At 40.4% G+C, this 20,525-nt stretch overlaps 2 protein-coding genes across 2 annotated transcripts in view; one reads left to right on the top strand and one right to left on the bottom strand.

Annotated features, from left to right (window-relative positions):
* The first annotated feature begins 7,264 nt into the window (after window positions 1-7,264).
* Window positions 7,265-11,761, top strand: FAM237A (family with sequence similarity 237 member A). Its single transcript, XM_047084420.1, has 2 exons — window positions 7,265-7,676; window positions 11,622-11,761. Exons 1-2 carry the CDS (start codon window positions 7,265-7,267, stop codon window positions 11,759-11,761), a joined length of 552 nt encoding a protein of 183 aa, XP_046940376.1.
* A 5,104-nt stretch (window positions 11,762-16,865) lies between these two features.
* The window catches only part of DYTN (dystrotelin), a 54,210-nt gene continuing 50,550 nt past the window's right edge, over window positions 16,866-20,525 (bottom strand). The window contains exon 12 of the mRNA XM_047083384.1: window positions 16,866-16,969. Coding sequence (XP_046939340.1) covers window positions 16,866-16,969 — 104 coding nt within the window. The remainder of the gene's footprint in view (window positions 16,970-20,525) is intronic.

Here is a 20,525-nt window from a genome sequence, read left to right as displayed (position 1 = left end):
CATCGTTAGGGAGAGTTTAGTCTATGGAAATGAAGTCACAAGGATAAGATATCAAACTAAACATCCTAATATGTTACACAGAGCATAAAGTGTTTTATTCAAATGATTTGGTGGTGACTTTCTTTTTATCTAAATTCCAGAATTAGTCTGCTATTTTTCTCTTGCAATTATTAAGCTGATGAGAAGGCCCAGATAAAAGACATATATTTCTTCCCAAGAATCTCTCCAGATTTCTCTGATAACCGAGGAATGAATACTGAATATACATTACAACAGAGTATATAGTCATTAGGATCTGCTTTTAAATAAAAATATTCAGGCATGCCTGGGTGGCTTGGTCAGTTGAGCTTTCAACTCTTGATTTCGGCTCAGGTGGTGACCTCACAGTTGGTGAGATTGAGCCCCGCATCGGGTTCTGCACTGACAGCACAGCACAGAGCCTGCTTGGGATTCTCTCTCTCCCTCTCTCTGCCTCTCTCCCGCTCTTTCTCTTTCTCTCAAAATAAGTAAATAAACATTTAAAATAAATACATAAATAAATAAATACATAAAATATTCAATAATTTAATTTTCAAGTGTAAGCTGGTGAATCGTGTTTATGAGAAATGTTTACAGCTCATTGTTTTCCAGGATGGCACTACAAAAGTTATACTGAAGGTCAAAACTTCCAGTCCCCAGTAACTATATTAGAAAAAAAAAAGATATGAGTAGATACTAGCTAGACTTTTAAAAAATGTATTTTTTAAAGCCGTTACTCCTATTAGCAAGAGCTGTAAGCCGTCTCACTGGGATAGCAATGCCACACATCCTCAGCTTTTACAAATAGCGGCGACCATTTCAATTCATGATGTTCACACTCACAGGAGAGGTGGAGCTCAACTACAGGGGTCTTTACCTTCAACCCATTTCAGCCGCTCCTTTTAGTGGTTGTGCTCAGAATTCAGAGCTGTCCCACCTCTAAAATGTGAAATGTAAATATCCCTCTCCTTGATCAGAGCCTCTCTGCCTTTCAGTACCTTCCTTCTTTATTCCTCTTACACCTGCCTTTTCCCTCCCTTATTGAGACCTCTCATTGCCTCCATTTCCTTCTAGTCTTTCCTTCTCCACCCCAGTCTCTTCTCTTTTGCTAACTTATAAGTTAGTCCTTGAGTCCTTTGCATCCATCTGTGTCAGCATTTACCCAACTCTAACACTAGGCGAATGTAATAATGACCATTCTTTTCTCCTACGTTCGGTCAGATGAACGCCGCAGGAGAAAAATAATAACCAGCATTTTTCAAGTACTAGCTACACGCAGCACCATTCTAAGTATTTTCCGTGTACGATCTCGTTTCATTTTCACCAGCCACAGGAGACATTTTTGCTCATTTTACATGCAGGAAAACTGTTTCACAGAGGTCAGGTTGCCCATAACATTACATCAAATCACGAATGCGGTCAATTGTAGACATCCTATTATTTTAAAAAAGCAAAAGAAAATGCTGCAGTTCTAACTGCAAAGTACCATCAGCTGATAGATACATTCTGATTTCAGTGGTGTTAAATGTGAAAAAAATGCATCTAAGAATCAATGAAATATGACCTATGAGAAAGATACGGTGTAAGCCCAGCTAGTTTGGCTACAGGATATAATAGTCTTCATTCATTAAATTATCTTGCCTCATAAAAACCAGGCATGCATGCATGCAAATTTGTGGTCTCAAACTTTGCCTGGACTTTTAGTACTTTCTTTAGTCTCTCTTTCTTTCTTATCTCCTCTCCTATCTTCAGTGATTATCCCAAAGTCTTTTCACTCTTAAGTTCCCTTCTTAACACCTCCCCTCGTTCATATTTTTGTGGCTGACTGTGCGTCTTACTTCATTAGGAAAATTGAGACCATCGCTCACCATGTCAACTTCTGCACCGCTGCCCACCTTTCTACCTACAGATATCCAGAGAGAGCCCCCTGCCCCCGCCTTCCTCCTTGTTCATAGAGCAAGCTTTGCCCCCTTCTGGAAAACACTGGTTCGTTTTTATTTTCATTCCTCTTCTTGTTTCCTCTGAGACTGTTAGTTGTCCTTCTCTCCTGAATTTCGACTTCTCTCTCTAGTGGTTTCTCTCCCTCAGCCTGGACACATGATAAAGACCCAACCTCCAACCTTCTTTCCAATCCATCTCCCTCTTCTTTTCTCAACTTCGTAGAAGGTGCTTCACAGGGCCTGTCTGCATTTCTTCACTTTGCATTTCTCCTCAGCCCCCCACTCCTTCTCCCCGAACACTCAACTGAAATTTGTTCCTAATAAGCAACTTGGTGGCCTCCTGTTTTTTCAAGTCCAATGGAACATTCTTTGCCTTCATTTTGTTGGCCCCTTTTCTGAATCTGTGTGATATGGTTGATTTCCTCATTCTTTGTGAAAACCTCTGTCTCATTGACTTCTCAGGAACCACACTTTTCCGGTTCGTTTCGACTCTGTTGCTCAATGACTTAAATGTTGGCACTTCCTAGTTTCTATCATCTGGCTATTCTTTTATCCACTTTACATACTTTCCTATGAGGGTTTTGCCTAGTGTCTACAGGTAAGCCTAAACCCCAAATCTAAACTTCTCTCCTAAATGCTGTATCCCAAGTGTTTTGTCATTAGTCCACACCTTTGCCTTGCCTAGTCAGCATCTCCGTCTGGATGACAGTCATCTCAAACTTGACGTCTTGAAAACCAAATTCTTGACGTTCCTCTCTCATATTGATTCCTCAAAACACTTTTCCTCTCTTAGCTGGTGGTAATTCCAAACTTCCAGTTGCTTAGCCCCCAAAACTTGGAGTCATCTTCAATTTCTCTCTTTTTCTTATACCCCGCAGCTGGTCCATCAAGAAGTCCTGTTTTTCCTATCATCAAAATATATTCAGAATCCACTTACTTTCATTGACTCCACTGCTACAACCTCTACTCAATTCACCGTATCTCATTTGAATTATTGTATCAGCTCCCAACTGTACTTCCTGCCTCTGCCCTGCCCCATCCAGTCTGTGCTCTACTGAGCAGCCAGGATGGGTTTCTGACCACCTCTCTGACCTCACTTCTCACAGTACAGAAAACACTTCTCACAGCACACTTTTCCCAAGCTTCCCACTTTGAGCAATTCTTTCTCATGTTCATGTGTGATTCACTCTTCCACATTAATGGGATTTACTCAATATCTCCTCACCAGGAAATGCTTCTCAGTATTCCATATAGAATAACTCTTCTCCACATCCTTTTCCAAACCTGCTTTACTTTTTTTGATGATCTTTTGTTTTATCTAATCACAACTGATATATTATACATATATTTTGGGGAGGAGGGCTTCAGAATGATAGACTCTCATTATTGACTCATACATGGCACTATTTGTTCATTTAATTAGCTAGTTATGTGTTTGTTTTGATATATAGCTGTAAACTCAATGTTCAACACAGAAACTGGAACTACAAATCATTATACATATACATAATATATATTAATATAATTATATATTATATTTATATGTATTATAATGATTTTTATATATGTATATGTATTTTTTTAAATTAAAATATAAATGTTCTTGGAGAGCCTGGGTGGCTCGGTTCCTTGAGCGTCCGACTTTGGCTCAGGTCATGATCTCACAGCTCACGAGTTCGAGCCCTGCGTCAGGCTCTGTGCTGACAGCTCAGAGCCTGGAGCCTGCTTCAGATTCTGTGTCTCCCTCTCTCTCTCTTCCCTTTCCCTGCTCGTTCTCTATCTCTCTTTGTCTCTCAAAAATACATAAAAGTTGAAAATATATATAAATGTTCTTCCCCCATCCCCACTAGAATGTAAGCTCCATGAGTGAAGGGACTTTGTTTTGTTCCTTCTGCATACATAACTTCTAGAATAGTGTCTGGCACAAAGGCACTGAAACGTAAAGTAAGCACTGCCTATTAATATACCGATGTTTTCAAAGGTAATAACACATCCCAAACCAGAATTTCTGTTCTCTCTTCTTTCTTTCCACTCCTTTCCTTATTTTTTCTCCCAGAAACACAGAACTGCTTTGAGTGCTCCCTCAATGTCTTTGCTCATGCTGACTTCTCTGCCTGGAGAAGACTATATCTCCTTTTGGCCCCAGGATACCTGTACAACTCCTTCCTCAAGAAATTCATCAGTCACCTCCTCAAAGATACATTCTTTTTCCCCTCCTTTCCCTTTCCTTTCCACAGGATTCTCTCTGTGGTCACACACCTGTGTTTCTCTAATGACCTTCTCCAAAAGGCTGAGAGCATCTTGAAGTTAGGAAGCAAGTCCAAGATCTCACCTATTATCTTTCCCTCCACCTTTTAGGGTGCAATTAGAAGCAGGCATTAGTATGTTCAGTTCACAGATTGAGTAACTGAAGTACACCCCATCCAGGTTCAGAGATGAAGAAAAAGCCCAGAACCCCTCAGGAATCCTCTTTGGAACTTTGTTTCTATCCTTTGGGTGGCTGGTCAGTTCTCTCTGTCTTCAGTAAACCTTGCTATAAGCCTGGGTTCCTCTCTGTGCCCCTCTGGAAGGTAACCATGGATACTATTGAGCTGACACAAAAGCCTTCAGTTAATGGAGACTCCAAGTGGTTTTTTAGGACACTTAGAGGGTTTCCAGGCGAGGGGCAAACCTTGGAAACACTTGCAAAGCTAAGACTTTTGCTTCAGGCTCCCAGGCAGGGTGTGTTTCAGTGAAGGGAGACGCTAATGCTCAGCAGAGCTCCGTAAGCTTGACAGGGCTTAGTCCCTCTCTAAGGTATTAACTAGCTGTGAGTTGAGAACCAAAGGGAGTCCCAGGCAAAACGCAGGGCCCCTGAGGTGAGTCTTCAACAGTGGGCTGGCACAAGTGATGCCAGCAAAAACACCGGCTCCTGAGGGGATCCAGGCCACAGAGCCTAGAGGTAATGGGGGTGTCCTGTCCCCAGTTAAGGGGGCCTTCCAGCAACGTCTCCCTACTCACATCCTTGCCCCCGGAGGCGTTTTCCTACTCTCAGCCCAGGACTACAGACAGACAGAGAAATTCACACCCATGACGTTTTTAGGAGGCTCCTTATTCCCTTGGAGCCCTTTCTGACCGCTCTCAGGGTGCCCTCGTGCCTTCTCCGACCTCCGGGAGTCCTGGGTCTTCCCTCACATCTCTGCATTCTCAAACAAGGAGCGCCTGGAGGGTGGGGAATCTAGGGAGCCCCACTCACTCCTAGACTGTCTCGGAGCTGGGTCCCAACTTTCCAGTTCCTGCCTCGCGTCGCTCCTCCCGAGGTAAGACCGGGAATCCAAACCGCAGAAAGGCTCAGTTCCACTGGGTGGAGGGTAGGTGTGCGTCAGGGTCAGTGAGGGCGTGTGTGGCTAAGCCTGCCGGTTACCTGAAGTGAGATCTCTAGGGGAGGGAGGGAAAAAGAGGGTGCGGGAGTTGGACTTGGGGGCGAGAGGTGGCGGCAGTTTCCCGGCGCTTTGACGTAGACTTGGAGAGGCGCCGAACACTCCCACTGCTTAAGAGGCACCGTAGCCTTCAGGACGCCGGGGCTGGGGACCGTCACTCGCTCCGGGAGCAGCCTGAGCTTTTCCTCTCCACACGCTCAAGGGAATCCAGAGAGGGAGGTAAGTGCGAAGGGGTGCCCTCCTGAGACCTGGGAGTTGAGCCTCGGTGTAAGGAAAATAATGGGGCACAAAAGACACAGCGGGTCCTTGGCAGCTCCGCCTTGATGTGGGTGAGGCCGTAGAACCAGGTGTGGGATTGGGACGCGGCGAGCACAGCGCGGGGCTCGTAGCGGGGCGCACGCCGGACCCCAGGGCTGAGGAACTTCCAGGCTCGAGAAAGACTCCTGAGAAGGGAATCTAAAGGAGCCGGTGTGAGCGCTGTGGCGCAATCAGGCAGGGAGTCCAGGACAACACTAACTTCAGCACGCTGGACAGCGGCCCGCCCTCTTCCGATAACTTGGCACTGACACTTGGACTTGTCGCCTAAGGAAAAATAGCCTTTGGGGCAACTCGACTTTGACATTTTAGTTGAGAGGAGGACGCACTGAATATAATTTTGTTCACGGAGAGATCTGTGTAAGTGATCTGAAATATTTTTGAATAATCTCGTATCTCCACGTACCTCTTCCAAATAGGACCATGCCTTGTTCAAAGGCAGTTCTGGAATATTGATTTCAAGGTACCTCAATCTGTTCTGCTGCTGTGCAGAAGAGACAGATTCCATCTTAAGGTGTTATCCTCCTTACATATTCCAAGATAGATGTATTCCCATAAGTGTTCCTATGAGCGGTGCCTTGCTTGCCTTCGTGATACTAACATCTAAAATGTTTGGAAATATAAGGGAAAATTAAAAGTGAGCTACATGTACTCTCCTGTTTTTTCTTTATGTGAGAGTTGTTTCAGTGTGATATACATTTTGAGTAGTCTTAAAGGGTAAGATAAGCTTGTTTCCTTGGAAAAAAGAAAATTTAGATTATTTTAAGAACATTGTTTCTCATTGCACTTGTCTGAAGTGTAACATAATAATTTCAAAGTGGTATGTGGTTTAATTTTATTGTAACAGGCTTTGAGAGCCAGAAAAGTTGAGTGAGAGGCAAATATTTTCATTAAAAGTCTTGAGATTTGTGGCAAGAAGAAAGAAATGATAAAACATCATCTTTATGAAAGTTATATGAGAATTGTAGAGCATTTTAGGTATTAATAAAGTGTCTATTAATTCTACTCTAATTGGCTGAATATATGCCCCTTAGTTCTTATACTTTTAGCACACTACCTTATGTTTGTTTTTATTTATAACATTTTACTATTCTTATTTGTTTTAAAAAATTGAAAGTCACACCAAATAAGAAAACATTTAAGGATAAAATAGTTTAAAATTCTTAACTGCATGTGAGTCCTGGATGAGAAATAGGTAGGCTAAATTAAGATATTATAGAATAATTAAAGCCATGCAGCAAAATTTTAAATTTTCACTTAATATTCTTTTCAACTATGTTCCTCTGTACTTGGGAAAAACAAGTTCACTTATTCATCTCACAAAGGAACATGTTTTAGGAATAAACACTTTTTAATCTAAGTATCTTGGTTTTACAATACCTGGCTCGACGATGAGTCATTTTAGGTAGAACGGGGCTTATGATCTGGGAGGTATGATAAGACTTTTCCTAGGGACAATGGTGCATTTTGTTTGCTGACACCAAGGTTTTTAAAGGCATAATTATTTTCATTACTGAGTGGAGATCAAGTGAGGATTCATAAGATATTTCCATTCTGTGCAGTTTCAACACCATGGCCAATCCTGGGAACAGAAGAGGGATCTACCGCCCCTTGACCCTTACCTGCTCCCTGCTCATTGTGGGAATGTGCTGTGTGTCTCCTTTCTTCTGCCATAGCCAGACAGACCTGCTGGCCCTTAATCAAGCTGATCCTCAGTGCTGGGAATCTTCTTCAGTGCTCCTCCTAGAAATGCGGAAGCCTCGAATTTCTAACACTGTTTCAGGTTTCTGGGATTTTATGATCTACCTAAAGTCGTCTGAGAACTTGAAGCACGGGGCACTGTTTTGGGATCTGGCCCAACTCTTCTGGGACATCTATGTGGACTGTGTCCTCTCCAGGAACCATGGCTTAGGAAGGAGGCAATTGGCTGGGAAGAAAGAGGAGATTTCAGCAGTGCGTCCACAGCACACAGGGAGAAAACAAGGTGGTGAACTCTAGATCCCGTGTTTTTCGAAAGGGTCAATGAAGTATGAATGTGATGAATTGTGAGGAAGAGGGAAATGGCTTTCGGGGAATCCATTGCCACATATATTCCTCTCAGGGGTGAACCCAAGAGCACATAAGTGATAGGAAGATAGCACTGCCTTTTGCATTTCATGGTAGCTGTTTGTATCAACATATTGTCATTTTCATACTTCATGTAAACAGCAGCAAAGAAGAGTCAAAAAGGCAAGTAAGGAAAGGCATGATTCTCAAAATACAACGTAAAGGCATAAAGCGATTAGCCTGAATATTAGCAGTCATAACCTGTCTTTGCATGCTATGGATTTGGGAAGATTTGAATGTAAGTCTGGGGAATATTCACAGCACGCAAGCTCTTGCCTCTTTTAAATAGAAAAAAAGACTGCTTTCATGTAAATGGAGAGGCTCCTTGTAATGTACTTAGTTGGTGAAGTAAAGGGCAGAAAAATTGGCTAGCTTGCAGATTCACTCCTTGTTGCTTTTTGAACACATCTCAAATATGTAATTAACTTCCAGCAAGTTGAATGATTAATTTTTAGTAATTTGGAACTTCTGACAAATTTAGAGATTCTCACTGGTGTAAATATTTTATTAAAAAACAGTCTTCTCTGGGGGCACTAGAAGAAGTATCCTTTATAGAATTAGAATTAGAGCAAGTGAGCCCCTATGAGTAAGCTGAGAGATAGATACCCTGGCCCTATTCATATTGTTTTTGTTCCATTTTTAGAGTTGTTTCAACCAATGAGCTTGCAATCCTTGCAGCAAATCCTGTTTGGGTGCTAAGAATCATTTAAGCAATAGTGCAAAACTGAGGCATAAATAAAATTTACATTTGTATATTTTATTGTGAGAACTGTTATAATCCCTATAATTTCCCTATTAAAACAGCACTTAACAGTAATATTTCTAGAGCAACACTTTTCCGAGATTGTAGAGCTTTTATATATCTAGTTTGCTTTAACCTCACTAAAAATCTTATGATTTGCTGATCCATTAAACCAGATAATCCTCTGCTGTTATTTATAGATAAATTTATTATTTTGGCAAGTGTCATTGTAACTTAAACCAATTTCCATATTTAGAGGAAATATTCTTCTATCAGCTTAGCTACTAAAGAAATACAAAAATAAGCGTCTTTCAATGTTGGTTACCAATATTTAAAAATTATTTAAACAGAGGCTGTTTAGACATCAGCATCAAGAGAATTACATACTTTCTTCACTTGCAGTCAAATGCTCTACCCCTGTATATTTTCTTCATTTGTACTGTAGGACTCTTTCTTCCATTCTTACCATATTTAGTTGTCATACTCAAATCACTACCAATATTTATCTTTTATATTTGCACTCACTTTGAATTACTAAATTATCTATAGAAAAAAATGAATGTAATAATATTTGTGTTCAGATGAACACGAGAATAAGTATACACACACACAAGGTCTTTCTCTAAAGCAGCTTTCAGTTTGCTTGCTTGCAATGTGGCTATCAGAATAGTCAGAAGCTTCATGTAATTTTTGGAGCATATTTCAACATAGCATTTCTATCTTCTTATTCTTCTTCTTTTTAAAGGCAGTAGATTTATCTTCAGCTTTGGAAGCCACTTTTTTAATCTTGCTACAGAGTTGCTGTTGACTCAGCTGGTCTGCAAACTTTAGTCAGAGTGACTATGTAGCAGGAGGGAACATTCCACTTTATTGGAGTTATTTTAATGTTTGACATAAACAACTGTTTGCAGATCAGGAAACAAAGCTTTCCATTTTGATTGTATCATCACAGTCAAAGAGGGTCTTGGGTCAAGAAGACACCGTGTCTAAAAGTTAAATAGTTGCTGGAACATCGAGATTTCATCTCAAGAGGCTTGCTGAAATCTCTAGTGGCTCAGCGGGGCTCTGGATGTACCTGCACGGATTCTCCACTAACTTTTTCTATTGTCCTTGGGGGATTAATATGCTACCAGGTTGGGATGGGGGTGAGGGTAAAGAGATGTTTGTCTCTCTAGTTCTCAGGGAAATCAAATCACCAGAGCAGAAGGGAAGAACTAATATGTCTACATAATATGCAAAAGGGTTCTTATTTTGATATCTTCAAGTTTAATAGTTTAAATACACTTGAGAATTGTTGCTATCAGTCATTGCTAAAAACATGAAACTCCTGGGCACCTGGGTGGCTCAATTGTTTGAGCAACTGACTCTTGATTTTGGCTCAGGTCATAATCCCAAGATTGTGGGATCAAGCCTGCGTTGGGCTCCACACTGAGTATGGAGCCTGCTTAAGATTCTTCCTCTCTCTGTCTCTCTTCCTCTGCCTCTTCCCCCTCCTTCTCTAAAACAAAACAAAAAAAAAAATTAAAAAAAAAACCCCAAACCATAAAACTTCTATTTTGTATGCCAGTATATCCTCTTTGTTACTATTGGGCCAAAAACTATGAAAACAAGAGATATTAAATAGCTATGCAACCTCAGTCAACTTATTTAGCCCTCAGTTTCTTCATCTGAAAAAGAGGGGTGTGGAAAGAATTAGATGAACTGTAAAGTCTCTTTATGTTCTCCTTTCTAATGTTCTGTGATTCTATAAAAAAGAAATTTATGAGAGGCATGTATTTAACAATCAATAGAGTCTGGAAGAGCTTTACCCCAAGGACAGCTTGTTGAGCTGGGTGATGACGTAGATACTATAGTTGTTTATAACAGTGCTAAACAGGGACAGAGGGAATCTAGAAATGAGAATTCCAAAAATTCTGAGGTCTAGATGTGTTCTCACTTGAGAAAAGACTCAAAAGATCATTGTTAGTTTGTCTAGAAAGGATGAGTTATTAACTGAGTGCTGTAATATCCAGAAGGTGTGAAAATGGTGTAACCGGCCTTAACCACCAAAGTATGATGGATTTTGTCAAGGCAGAAGGAGGGAGAGAGTTATTAATTGATTTAGGAAAAGAGTAGGCTGATAACTTCCAAATAGAAAATGACCAATTTGACGTTAACTCATGACGTTAACTCATAGTAAAGGCTTCAATGCAAATGAAGGGATTTTGAAGTATATCCTTGTTTGTGTCAAAAACCAATGGCCCTTTCCTTCAACAAATCATGCTTTGCCAGTGAGAGAAATAAAAAAAAAAAAACCTGCCTGCCTGAGACTGGCAGTTTGTATGTTCTAGAAAAATTGGGAGTCTTTGCATTCCTTCATGATAAGAACATTATAATTCAGATTTATAATTTGATGATATTTGCGGTTGGTGTCTAACTAGCTGGTAAATGTTAGTGCTTGTTTTTGTAAAGCACCAAGCATTAGAGAAAACAGTGCTTCGGGAATATAAATAATTAGATGCACCAATGTTTGATTTTTTTTACTTTACTTACTCCAAGAAATTTCCTAGAGACATCTTTAGAAATTACTTATCTAGAACTCTACCCTAAAGAAATATTCAGAGATGTAACCAATCGTGCAGTACATGAATCTTCACTGCAATGCTATTTATAACAGTAGAAAATGTGGAAATAATTGGAACGTCGCACAATAAGGTAATGGTTCGCTAAATTATGGTATAAAGTGTGTATGCATAAAATTATGGTTATCTCTGAAAGATATTATGGGTAATTTAAGTTTTTTCTGTATATTTTTGTATTAAAAATTATATAATGACCACTTTTACTTGTTTAGTCAGAACATATCTTAATACATACATTTTAGTTAACAAGGACATGTCTTTATTATACTTTACTTAGGTTATTTAACTAAACTGCAAAGGACACATAAACACAGATTTACATACACACTCCTGCAATAAATTTATACAGACTTCTGATAGAGTGACAGAAATAACAAACTTTAAGACCAATTTATTGACATTTAATTAACCTGAGAATAATTTGGTGCTCTAACGACTAGTTCCTTTTCTCTGCTTTCAGGTGCATATTCTCAGCAGCTAAGAACACCTTTCCTAAAGAAGAAAGAGTTGATTGAAGGTGTGATAAGCATGCACTTGCACGGAAGTGGGTCTAAGCTCATTGGGAAAGTCACCCGTGGCCTGGAAATAAAGAGAAAGTAAATCTAACCTCAGAGCTAACTCGTATCTCGAAACTAAAAAAACATTGTTTCCTTGACTCTTGATCATTTAATTACTTGAAATGGTGGGAATGTCCAGAGGTAAATATTAAGCCACGTTCTCTCAGCATACCTACTTAAGGTTTTTCATTATTTTAGCCTGCTAGCATGTTCCTTCAAAGGGTGGCTTTACTGCCAGCTCATCCCACTATCTGAAAGAGTTAAAATAGCTTCCAAAGATGACCAGGGGATTGGGCGAGTCACATTGTTTGTATTCACTCTGATCAGCTGTTCTGGGATGCCGGATCTTGGTGAACTGGAGTGCCATACATTTAACTTGAATACACTGCATGACTTCTAAGCCAGTAGCCACTGCTTACGTACAGGCATAATGGGCTATATTTATTACCAGTTACTGACTGTCTATAATACCTAAATCTTGTTTGAAAGAATATTTTTGAATAATGAATAAAACAAAGAACAAGAAAAACCATATGCAACGGCAAATAAAGCATTCTTCTAATGGAAACAAAATTAATAAAAACTCTGGATCCCAAGTGACGTTATTGGAGTCTTTTTTTTTTTAAGTTCATTTTTATTTATTTTAAGAGAGAGACAGAGCAAGCAGGGAAGGGGCAGAGAGAGAGGGGGAGACAGAATCCCAACCAGACTCCACACTATCATTGCAGAGCCGGATGTGGGGCTCAAACCCGCTGTGAGATCATGACCCAAGTCAAAGTCAAGAGTCAGTCGCTCAACCAACTGAGCCACCCAGGAGCCCCAGAGTCTTTTTTTTTTTAAGTAGGTTTCACAACCAGCATGGAGCCCAATGAAGGGCTTAAACTCACAACCCTCAGATCAAGACCTGAGCTGAAATAAAGAGTTGGACACTTAATTGACTGAGCCAGCCAGGTGCCCCAAGGAGTCTTTTTATTTCAATATTTTAATTTTTTAAATATTTATTTTTGAGAGAGAGAGACAGAGACAGAGTGCAAGCAGAGGAGGGGCAGAGAGAGAGGGAAACACGGAATCCGAAGCAGGCTCCAGGCTCTAGACTGTCAGCACAGAACCCCACTTGGGGCTCAAACTCGGAATGGTGAGATGATGACCTGGGCCGAAGTCTGATGCTCAACCAACTGAGCCACGCAGTCGCCCCATATTTCAGTATTTTATATTACCATTACTGACAATCTAAACTCTAAGAAAAGAACAGTAAGTATAAGTATCTTTCAATTAGCCTATTTTCTATTTGATTAAATAATAAAACCCTATTGGTGGTTAGTTACACTTTGCACTGCAAAGCAAACTAAAAGTAAAGTGAACAGTATTATAATAAAGGAATCCATAAAAATTTTTTCCCTGAAAAGTGACCAGACCCAAATGAGGTTCATTACAGAGAAGTTCAATGAGCAAATTTATTTGAGATCCAGACACAATGTGATTTTTTTATATCTAACTACTTCATCTCTCCAATTGTACTATATAACCAATGCTTGACAACCAGTTTGAATTTCAGATATGTTAACAATTGGCTTGCTTTTTCCAGATCTAAAGGAAGCTTCAGGAAATGTTTTCACTGAAGGTTTAGGTCCTCCTTAAACTAAAAATCTTATCCAAAGGGTTATCAGAAGACAGCCACAACTGAGAATTAAACAAGTCCTAACAACAGGGGAAGTGAGTCCGAGGAAGGAACTGGCTTTTCCTTGTTAACCTTCAGCTTTTCTTTAAGAGAATGAGCACATTTAAAAACTGCCACTTTATCCTTTCTTTTAAAAAATTTAAAAAAAATATTTATTTATTTTAAGAGAGAGACAGAGCATAAGGGGGGGAATGGGCAGAGAGAGGGAGACACAGAACTTGAAGCAGCCTCCGGGCTCTGGCTGTCAGCACAAAGCCCGAACTCACAAACTGCAAGATCACGACCTGAGCCAAAGTCGGCCGCTTAACCGACTGAGCTACCCAAGCGCCCCTACATAGGCTTACAGTATTGCTTTCATGCCCCTCTCTCTAATACCTTTTATCACATTCTTAAAAGCCATCTCTTACAAATCATTCTTATTATTATCTTATTATCTTAGTATTATCTTATTATCTCTTACAAAGCATTGAAGAAATGCCCCTCTTGCTTACAGAAAAGCCTGCCCGTGGCTCCCCCGTCACCTTGGTGCTCTACAACTGGGGCTGACAATTTTTTCTGTAAAGGATCAGATAGTAACTATCATATGCCGGTAGGTCATCTAGTGTCTGTTGCAATGAATCATCAACTCCACTTTTGTAGAATAAAAGTAACCATAGACACTATGTGAATGAATGAGCGTGGTGATGTTCTAATAAAACTTTGCCTGTGGACAATGAAATCTGAATCCATATCACTTCTAAGTGTCACGGCATATTCTTCTTCTTTTGACTCTTTCAACCACTTTTGAAAATGTAATAACTACTCTTAGCTCATAGCTCGGACAAAACAGGCAGTCGGCAGGGTTTGGCCTGTGGGCTGTAGTTTGCTGATCTGTGTTCTAGGGGATGCTTATTAAACTTGTAAGGAATAAGTTGGGAGAAAGTGAGAAGAAGAGCGAAAAAAAGCAAAATAAAAAAATTATGATAGGCTATGGGGCGCCTGGGTGGCGCAGTCGGTTGGGCGTCCGACTTCAGCCAGGTCACGATCTCGCGGTCCGGGAGTTCGAGCCCCGCGTCAGGCTCTGGGCTGATGGCTCAGAGCCTGGAGCCTGTTTCCGATTCTGTGCCTCCCTCTCTCTCTGCCCCTCCCCCGTTCATGCTCTGTCTCTCTCTGTCCCAAAAATAAATAAACGTTGAAAAAAAATTAAAAAAAAAATTATGGTAGGCTAAAGAGCAAATATTAGCATGAGGTTGAACAGGGATAACCCACTCTTAATCCTATGTAAATGGCCATCATTTTCTTCTGGGACAGTACTAGAAATTACCGATCATATAAATAAAAATCCATGACTCTCTAAGTGCAACATGGGTTGCACATCAAGACAATATCCATAAGACTGGACTCGTAGCAATATTTATTGAGAGAAAATACAGGGTAGAGTAGAGGCCCAGAAGCTGGGTTCAAATCCCAACTTCATCAACTACTGGCCAAGCAACTTTTGACAGGTTATTGAACCTCTTTGTGCCATAATTTCCTCATAAAATGAGATATCTATTTGCTAGTTTTGTTGTGAGGAGTAAATGAGTTGGTACTTACAAGGTGCTTAGAAACTAAGTACTCTAATAGTAAAAAAAAAAAAATGTTAGCTATTACTTTGGACATTATTAAATTAAGCATCTATAGTGGCGGATAGGTACATTAGCCAAACGCATTGGGTGCGGGATTTTAGTGAGAAATGTTCACGTTTTAAAAACAAAATTATTTTGAGATCATCATTGGTTCATATACAGTTATAAAAAATAATACAGAGACATCCTGTATACTCTTCATCCAGTTCCCCCAACGGTAACACCTTGCATAATTATAGTACAATAATGCAACCAGGAAATCAACATTGGTACAATCCACAAGTTTATCCAGATTTCATCAGTTTTGCATATACTTGATTGTGTGTGTGTGTGTGTGTGTGTGTGTGTATTTAGTTCTTTGACAAGCCTGGTCTCCATCAGGAGCATCATCTCACATGAAAAAAATGCTCATTTCTTTCAATTATCAGGGAAATACAAATCAAAACCACAATGAGATACCACCTCGCACGTGTCAGAATAGCTAACATTAACAACTCAGGCAACAACAGATGCTGGTGAGGATGCAGAGAAAGAGGATCTCATTTGCATTGCTGGTGGGAATGCAAACTGGTGCAGCCACTCTGGAAGACAGTATGGAGGTTCCTCAAGAAGTTAAAACTAGAACTACCCCATGACCCAGCAATTGCACTACTAGGCATTTATCCATGGGATACAGGTGTGCTGTTTCGAAGGGACACATGCACCCCCATGTTTATAGCAGCACTATCAACAATAGCCAAAGTATGGAAAGAGCCCACATGTCCATTGACAGGTGAATGGATAAAGAAGGCGTGGTGTGTGTGTATATATATACACACACAATGGAGTAATAATTGGCAATCAAAAAGAATGAAATGTTGCCATTTGCAACAATATGGATGGAACTAGAGGGTATTATGCTAAGCGATATTAGTCAGAGAAAGACAAGTATATGACTTCACTCATGTAGAATTTAAGATATGAAACAGATGAACACAAGGGAAGGGAGGAAAAATAATATAAAAACAGGGAGGGGGACAAGAGACTCTTAAATACAGAGAACAAACGGAGGGTTGGTGGAGGCATTTTGGGTGGGGGGATGAGCTCAATGGGTAATGGGCACTAAGGAAGACACTTGTTGGGATGAGCACTGGGTGTTATACATAGGGAATGAATCACTGGAATCTACTCCTGAAATCATTCTTGCACTATATGATAACTAACTTTGATGTAAATTTAAAAATAAAAAATAAATTTAAAAAAGAAAGATATTGGGGCGCCTGGGTGGCGCAGTCGGTTAAGCGTCCGACTTCAGCCAGGTCACAATCTTGCGGTCTGTGAGTTCGAGCCCCGCATCAGGCTCTGGGCTGATGGCTCGGAGCCTGGAGCCTGTTTTCGATTCTGTGTCTCCCTCTCTCTCTGCCCCTCCCCCATTCATGCTCTGTCTCTCTCTGTCCCAAAAATAAAAACGTTGAAAAAAAAATGTAAAAAAAGAAAGATATTAATACAGGCCAAAAAAAAAAAAAGAAAATACAGTCATCAATTCACTAAGTGCTACTTGAAGAAGACAGTTGCATTAATTCATGTAGATCACACACTGGAATATCACTAATAAGGTATTCGAATGAATAATGTCCCTCTATCGGAAACCCAATACACCTAGATTTGACTTGGCCTTTTTTTTCCTTTGCCCTCACTCCCGGGGCTTTAGTCTGAACTGCAGGACTGAGATACGTGAGTAGGGAGATGAAAAAAATAAAACTTATTTTCTTCACATTTCACACCAGATTATGGAGAGGTAAAAGGCTTAATTCTTTTAGTATAGATTTTGAAAATATGTTTCATCATCATCCAAGGGGTCCTTGGGCCTGGACTCCTCCTTATCACTTCAAGTTGGACGAAGTGATTTGATCGACAAGGGCAGAGAAGGCCCTGCACAGCCGCTCAGCTCCACAATACAGGTCCATGTTTACCGAAGATTGTGGGCCTGAAATCAACAAATAGGAGAGTCCTTCAGAGAAAGCACTTACAGGTTCCTAAGCTGATCGTGCCAAAGTTCTAGCATGGAGAAGAAATAGAAACCATCGCTCCCCCGTCCCTGTTGACAATGCCCTTTCTCTAGGCTACCTGGAAAATAAGATGGCTGTTATTTGCCACGATCGATTACTAATACAACTTGGTCGTGGGTTCTTAAAGGACATTCCCATGACTCTGAGCGATAATCTGAGGAGCCAGAAATCCCACTGTAGAGCAGAGGTTTTCAAACTCTGGTGTATATCAGAATCACCTGGACAGTGTAAAAACAGGTTTCTAGGTCTTCCCCTAAGAGTTCTGATTTGGTACATGTGATGGTTAATTTTATGCCTCAACTTGATTGGCTACTGGTGCTCAGATATTTGGTCAAACATTGTTCTGGGTGTGCTGTAGGAGTGTTTCTGGATGACATTGACATTTGAATCTGCAGACTAACCGCAGCAGATTGCCTTCCCTAATGTGGATGGACCTCATTCAATCAATTGAAGGCCTGAATTAAGCAAAAAGGCTAAGTAGGAGAAGTCCTTCGGCCTGACTGCCTCGCAGCTGGAACATGAGTTTTCTTCTGCCTTCGGATTCCAGTTGAAAGATCACCGTTTCCTAAGTCTCCAGCCTGCCAGCTTTTGCACTAGAACCACACCCGCTGGTTCTTCTAGGTCTCCAATTTGCTGACAGTCGATCTTGGGACTTGCCAGCCTCCATAATCACATGAGCCAATTTCTTAAAAATAAGTCTCTTTCTATATTACACCCTGTTGGTTCTGTTTCTCTGGAGCTCCCTAATAGAGTATATCAGGGATGGGGCCCAAGAATTTGCATTGCTAACATGGTCATAGGTGAGTCTGATGCCGTTGGTCTAGGGACCATGCTGTGAGAACCTCTGCTGTTTAGCTACTGATGAATAGTTTGAGCGGTGCCCTATGAAAAAAAAAAGCAAAAGCAAGAACAATATAACTTAAGTTGAGAAAGGAAAGGCATACAACCATACAGAGAAAAATTTCCTGTTCCTGCACTGTAAGGTAAATTCCTTTGCTGCAAGCTTGAGCAAATCGTTTGCTACTGATTTTCAACCCAGCATTTGGAATTTAAGGAGGCTTGGGGAACCTCTTCTACATGCTTTCTATTAAACTCTCATAGTCTCTTGAAATTCTGTTATCCTATCGTGATAATGAATGACTCTATTCAGCTAATGTGCACAACTGCCTAATTGACCATTAGGCTTACTGCGTTAGTCTTATCTTTTAAGCAATTTAAAGTTTATCTTAATTTCCAAACTGTGTTGACTCCTTAGCGCAGCTCCAATCTAAAAGAGTAGTCAGCGACAGTGAGGCAGGGAAACGGAAGAGACCCTGTGAAAGAAAAAGCTGTGTTTTTCTTTTCCCCCTTCACTTCTTTTCCCGCTTCTATTCTTGCTAGGACCTGCACCCCCCACCCTACACATGCCTTAATGTGTGTCCTCCTTGTAAGGGACAAAGAGATAATGATGTATTTGGGGTCTTCCAGCATAATAGATGATATCTAAGGAATGACAGGGCAGAGCCATCATGTGCCTTTTCCAGACCACTGGTGCTAGATTATCTATCTTGATGCCAAGACTCCCCAGCTTCAGGGAATAAGTGCCTTACGATGGACACCTGCACTCTGTCCTTGTTCTGACCGGTTCCTGTGTGCCCGAGAGGACACGTGCACTGACTACAATTGCCAATAAAACCCCCAGACCTGAAGCAAAGATGAGACTCCCTCTCTTCCTTTCCAAGTCTCTCAGACTCTCCATCTGTACCTCGCTCTTTATATCTTCAATAAATTCTGCTTTCACCTCCTGCTGGCTTGCATTTGATTTCCATCCTGCGTGAAGCCACGGACTCTCTTGGCAGGTCCTCAGGACCCACTCTGCGTCCTCGGACCCAGCCTGCCTACATCACTAGGATGATCACAACACTGGGTAAATACGTTGACACTGAGTAAACCTTAGCCTGTTACAAACAATGGGACTTCCTAATTTTCCAGAGAATTCTCAAATTAAAAAAAAAAACAACTGGGACAGTAAGATGATCAAGAACTTCCTGCTGTTTGTTATTCGATGCACCCGTGACAGAGAAATAAAACAAAGGTAGCTAACACCCTAATTTAGTTTGTTGGCCTTTCCACACCTTCATCAGTGTGGTTATCACACTTCTGGCCCTGTTATGCCCGTTTGGTGTAATTTTGGCAAGCATGCAGAGATTATGCATAAATGACGGAGTGTACTTTTATAACCCATATCACCAATGGCTAAGAAGAATTTGCCAACAAGATCATATTCAAGACCAGATTGAATAAAGATATAAACTTACTTAGAAATATTTGAGTGAGGAGTGACGAGGTTTAGGAAATGCAAATAGCCATGAAGATTAACATAGATCCTCTGCTTGAAAGCATTAAGGAAACAGGGCTGCTCGAAAAGAAATAAGACTGTACATTTAAATCTTGTCAATTAGCATTTGTGGGATCATCCTGAAGTATGCACTACCATAATAACAAAAAGGGAAAATGCGTGCTCTCTTGCCAACATCCTAAGCACTTTTGTATACCTCCGGTAGAAACATCCCAATGATTCTCCTTAAATTAACTTTTTGAGATATACTTTTTTTTTTTGGTATATTCTACAAGATTGGACAATGCTAACTGCACCTCTACACATTATTGCATCATCGAAATGTAGAAATAAGCTTTACCCTTTCATGATTTTCCTTTTAATGATATAATCATGTGTGTATACGTATATATGTATGATTTTTATATATAGACTTTGATAAAGGAAATTAAAATATGCATGCATCTTTTAGTTTTAGGTATCAAACTGCACAAGTGTTGGGATAATGTCTTCCCAATGTGTGTACTAGACCTAGCTTATTAGTGATCCGGAACGTGCAACACAGCCTGCTACGTTTGCAAGGGCTATGAGGAATCTACAGCCCTAATAAGTTCAGTTGGAGAAACAACAAAAAATAAAAATGAGATGAAGATATCAAAGACTGGAAGATTTTTCTAGAATAAAAGCCAAATTTTTACATGAAATTTTCCTGAAACCTTCAAGTGGATGTTGACTTTGCTTTGAGTACTCGTCATGACCCCAATGAAGTTAAAGTGGAAACACAGTGGGTGGAATCTTGTGCCGGCCTCAGAATCAAGCACAAGGAGTTCTCATCCTGTCTTTATCTCAGGCAGTCTGAGCATACTTTGGGCATCTTGGTAATCGTGTGTTCTCTAATGCAAGGATTATAACTCCAACTCTTCTCACAGTGGAGATTTTCAGAATCACCAAATAATTACTTTATTGACTTGTTTCTACCAACTTCAGTATACGACCGACATTATGATGTACTGATTTTCCAGCTCACCGACTGTTATGGGTTGGATTGTGTCTCTTCCCAAATTCATATGTGGGTGTCCTAACCCCAGGACCTCAGAGTGTGAATATATTGGGAAACAGCTTCTTTAAAGAGTTAATTAAATTAAAATGAAGTTATA

This window comes from Lynx rufus, unplaced genomic scaffold, assembly GCF_022079265.1.
Source record: "Lynx rufus isolate CCGP_SWC_20201006 ecotype Redwood Valley unplaced genomic scaffold, mLynRuf1.p SCAF_2, whole genome shotgun sequence".
In the NCBI taxonomy this organism is placed as follows: domain Eukaryota; kingdom Metazoa; phylum Chordata; class Mammalia; order Carnivora; family Felidae; genus Lynx; species Lynx rufus.
The sequence above is the reverse complement of the archived record's forward strand: the minus strand, read 5'-3'. Positions and strand labels throughout refer to the sequence as shown.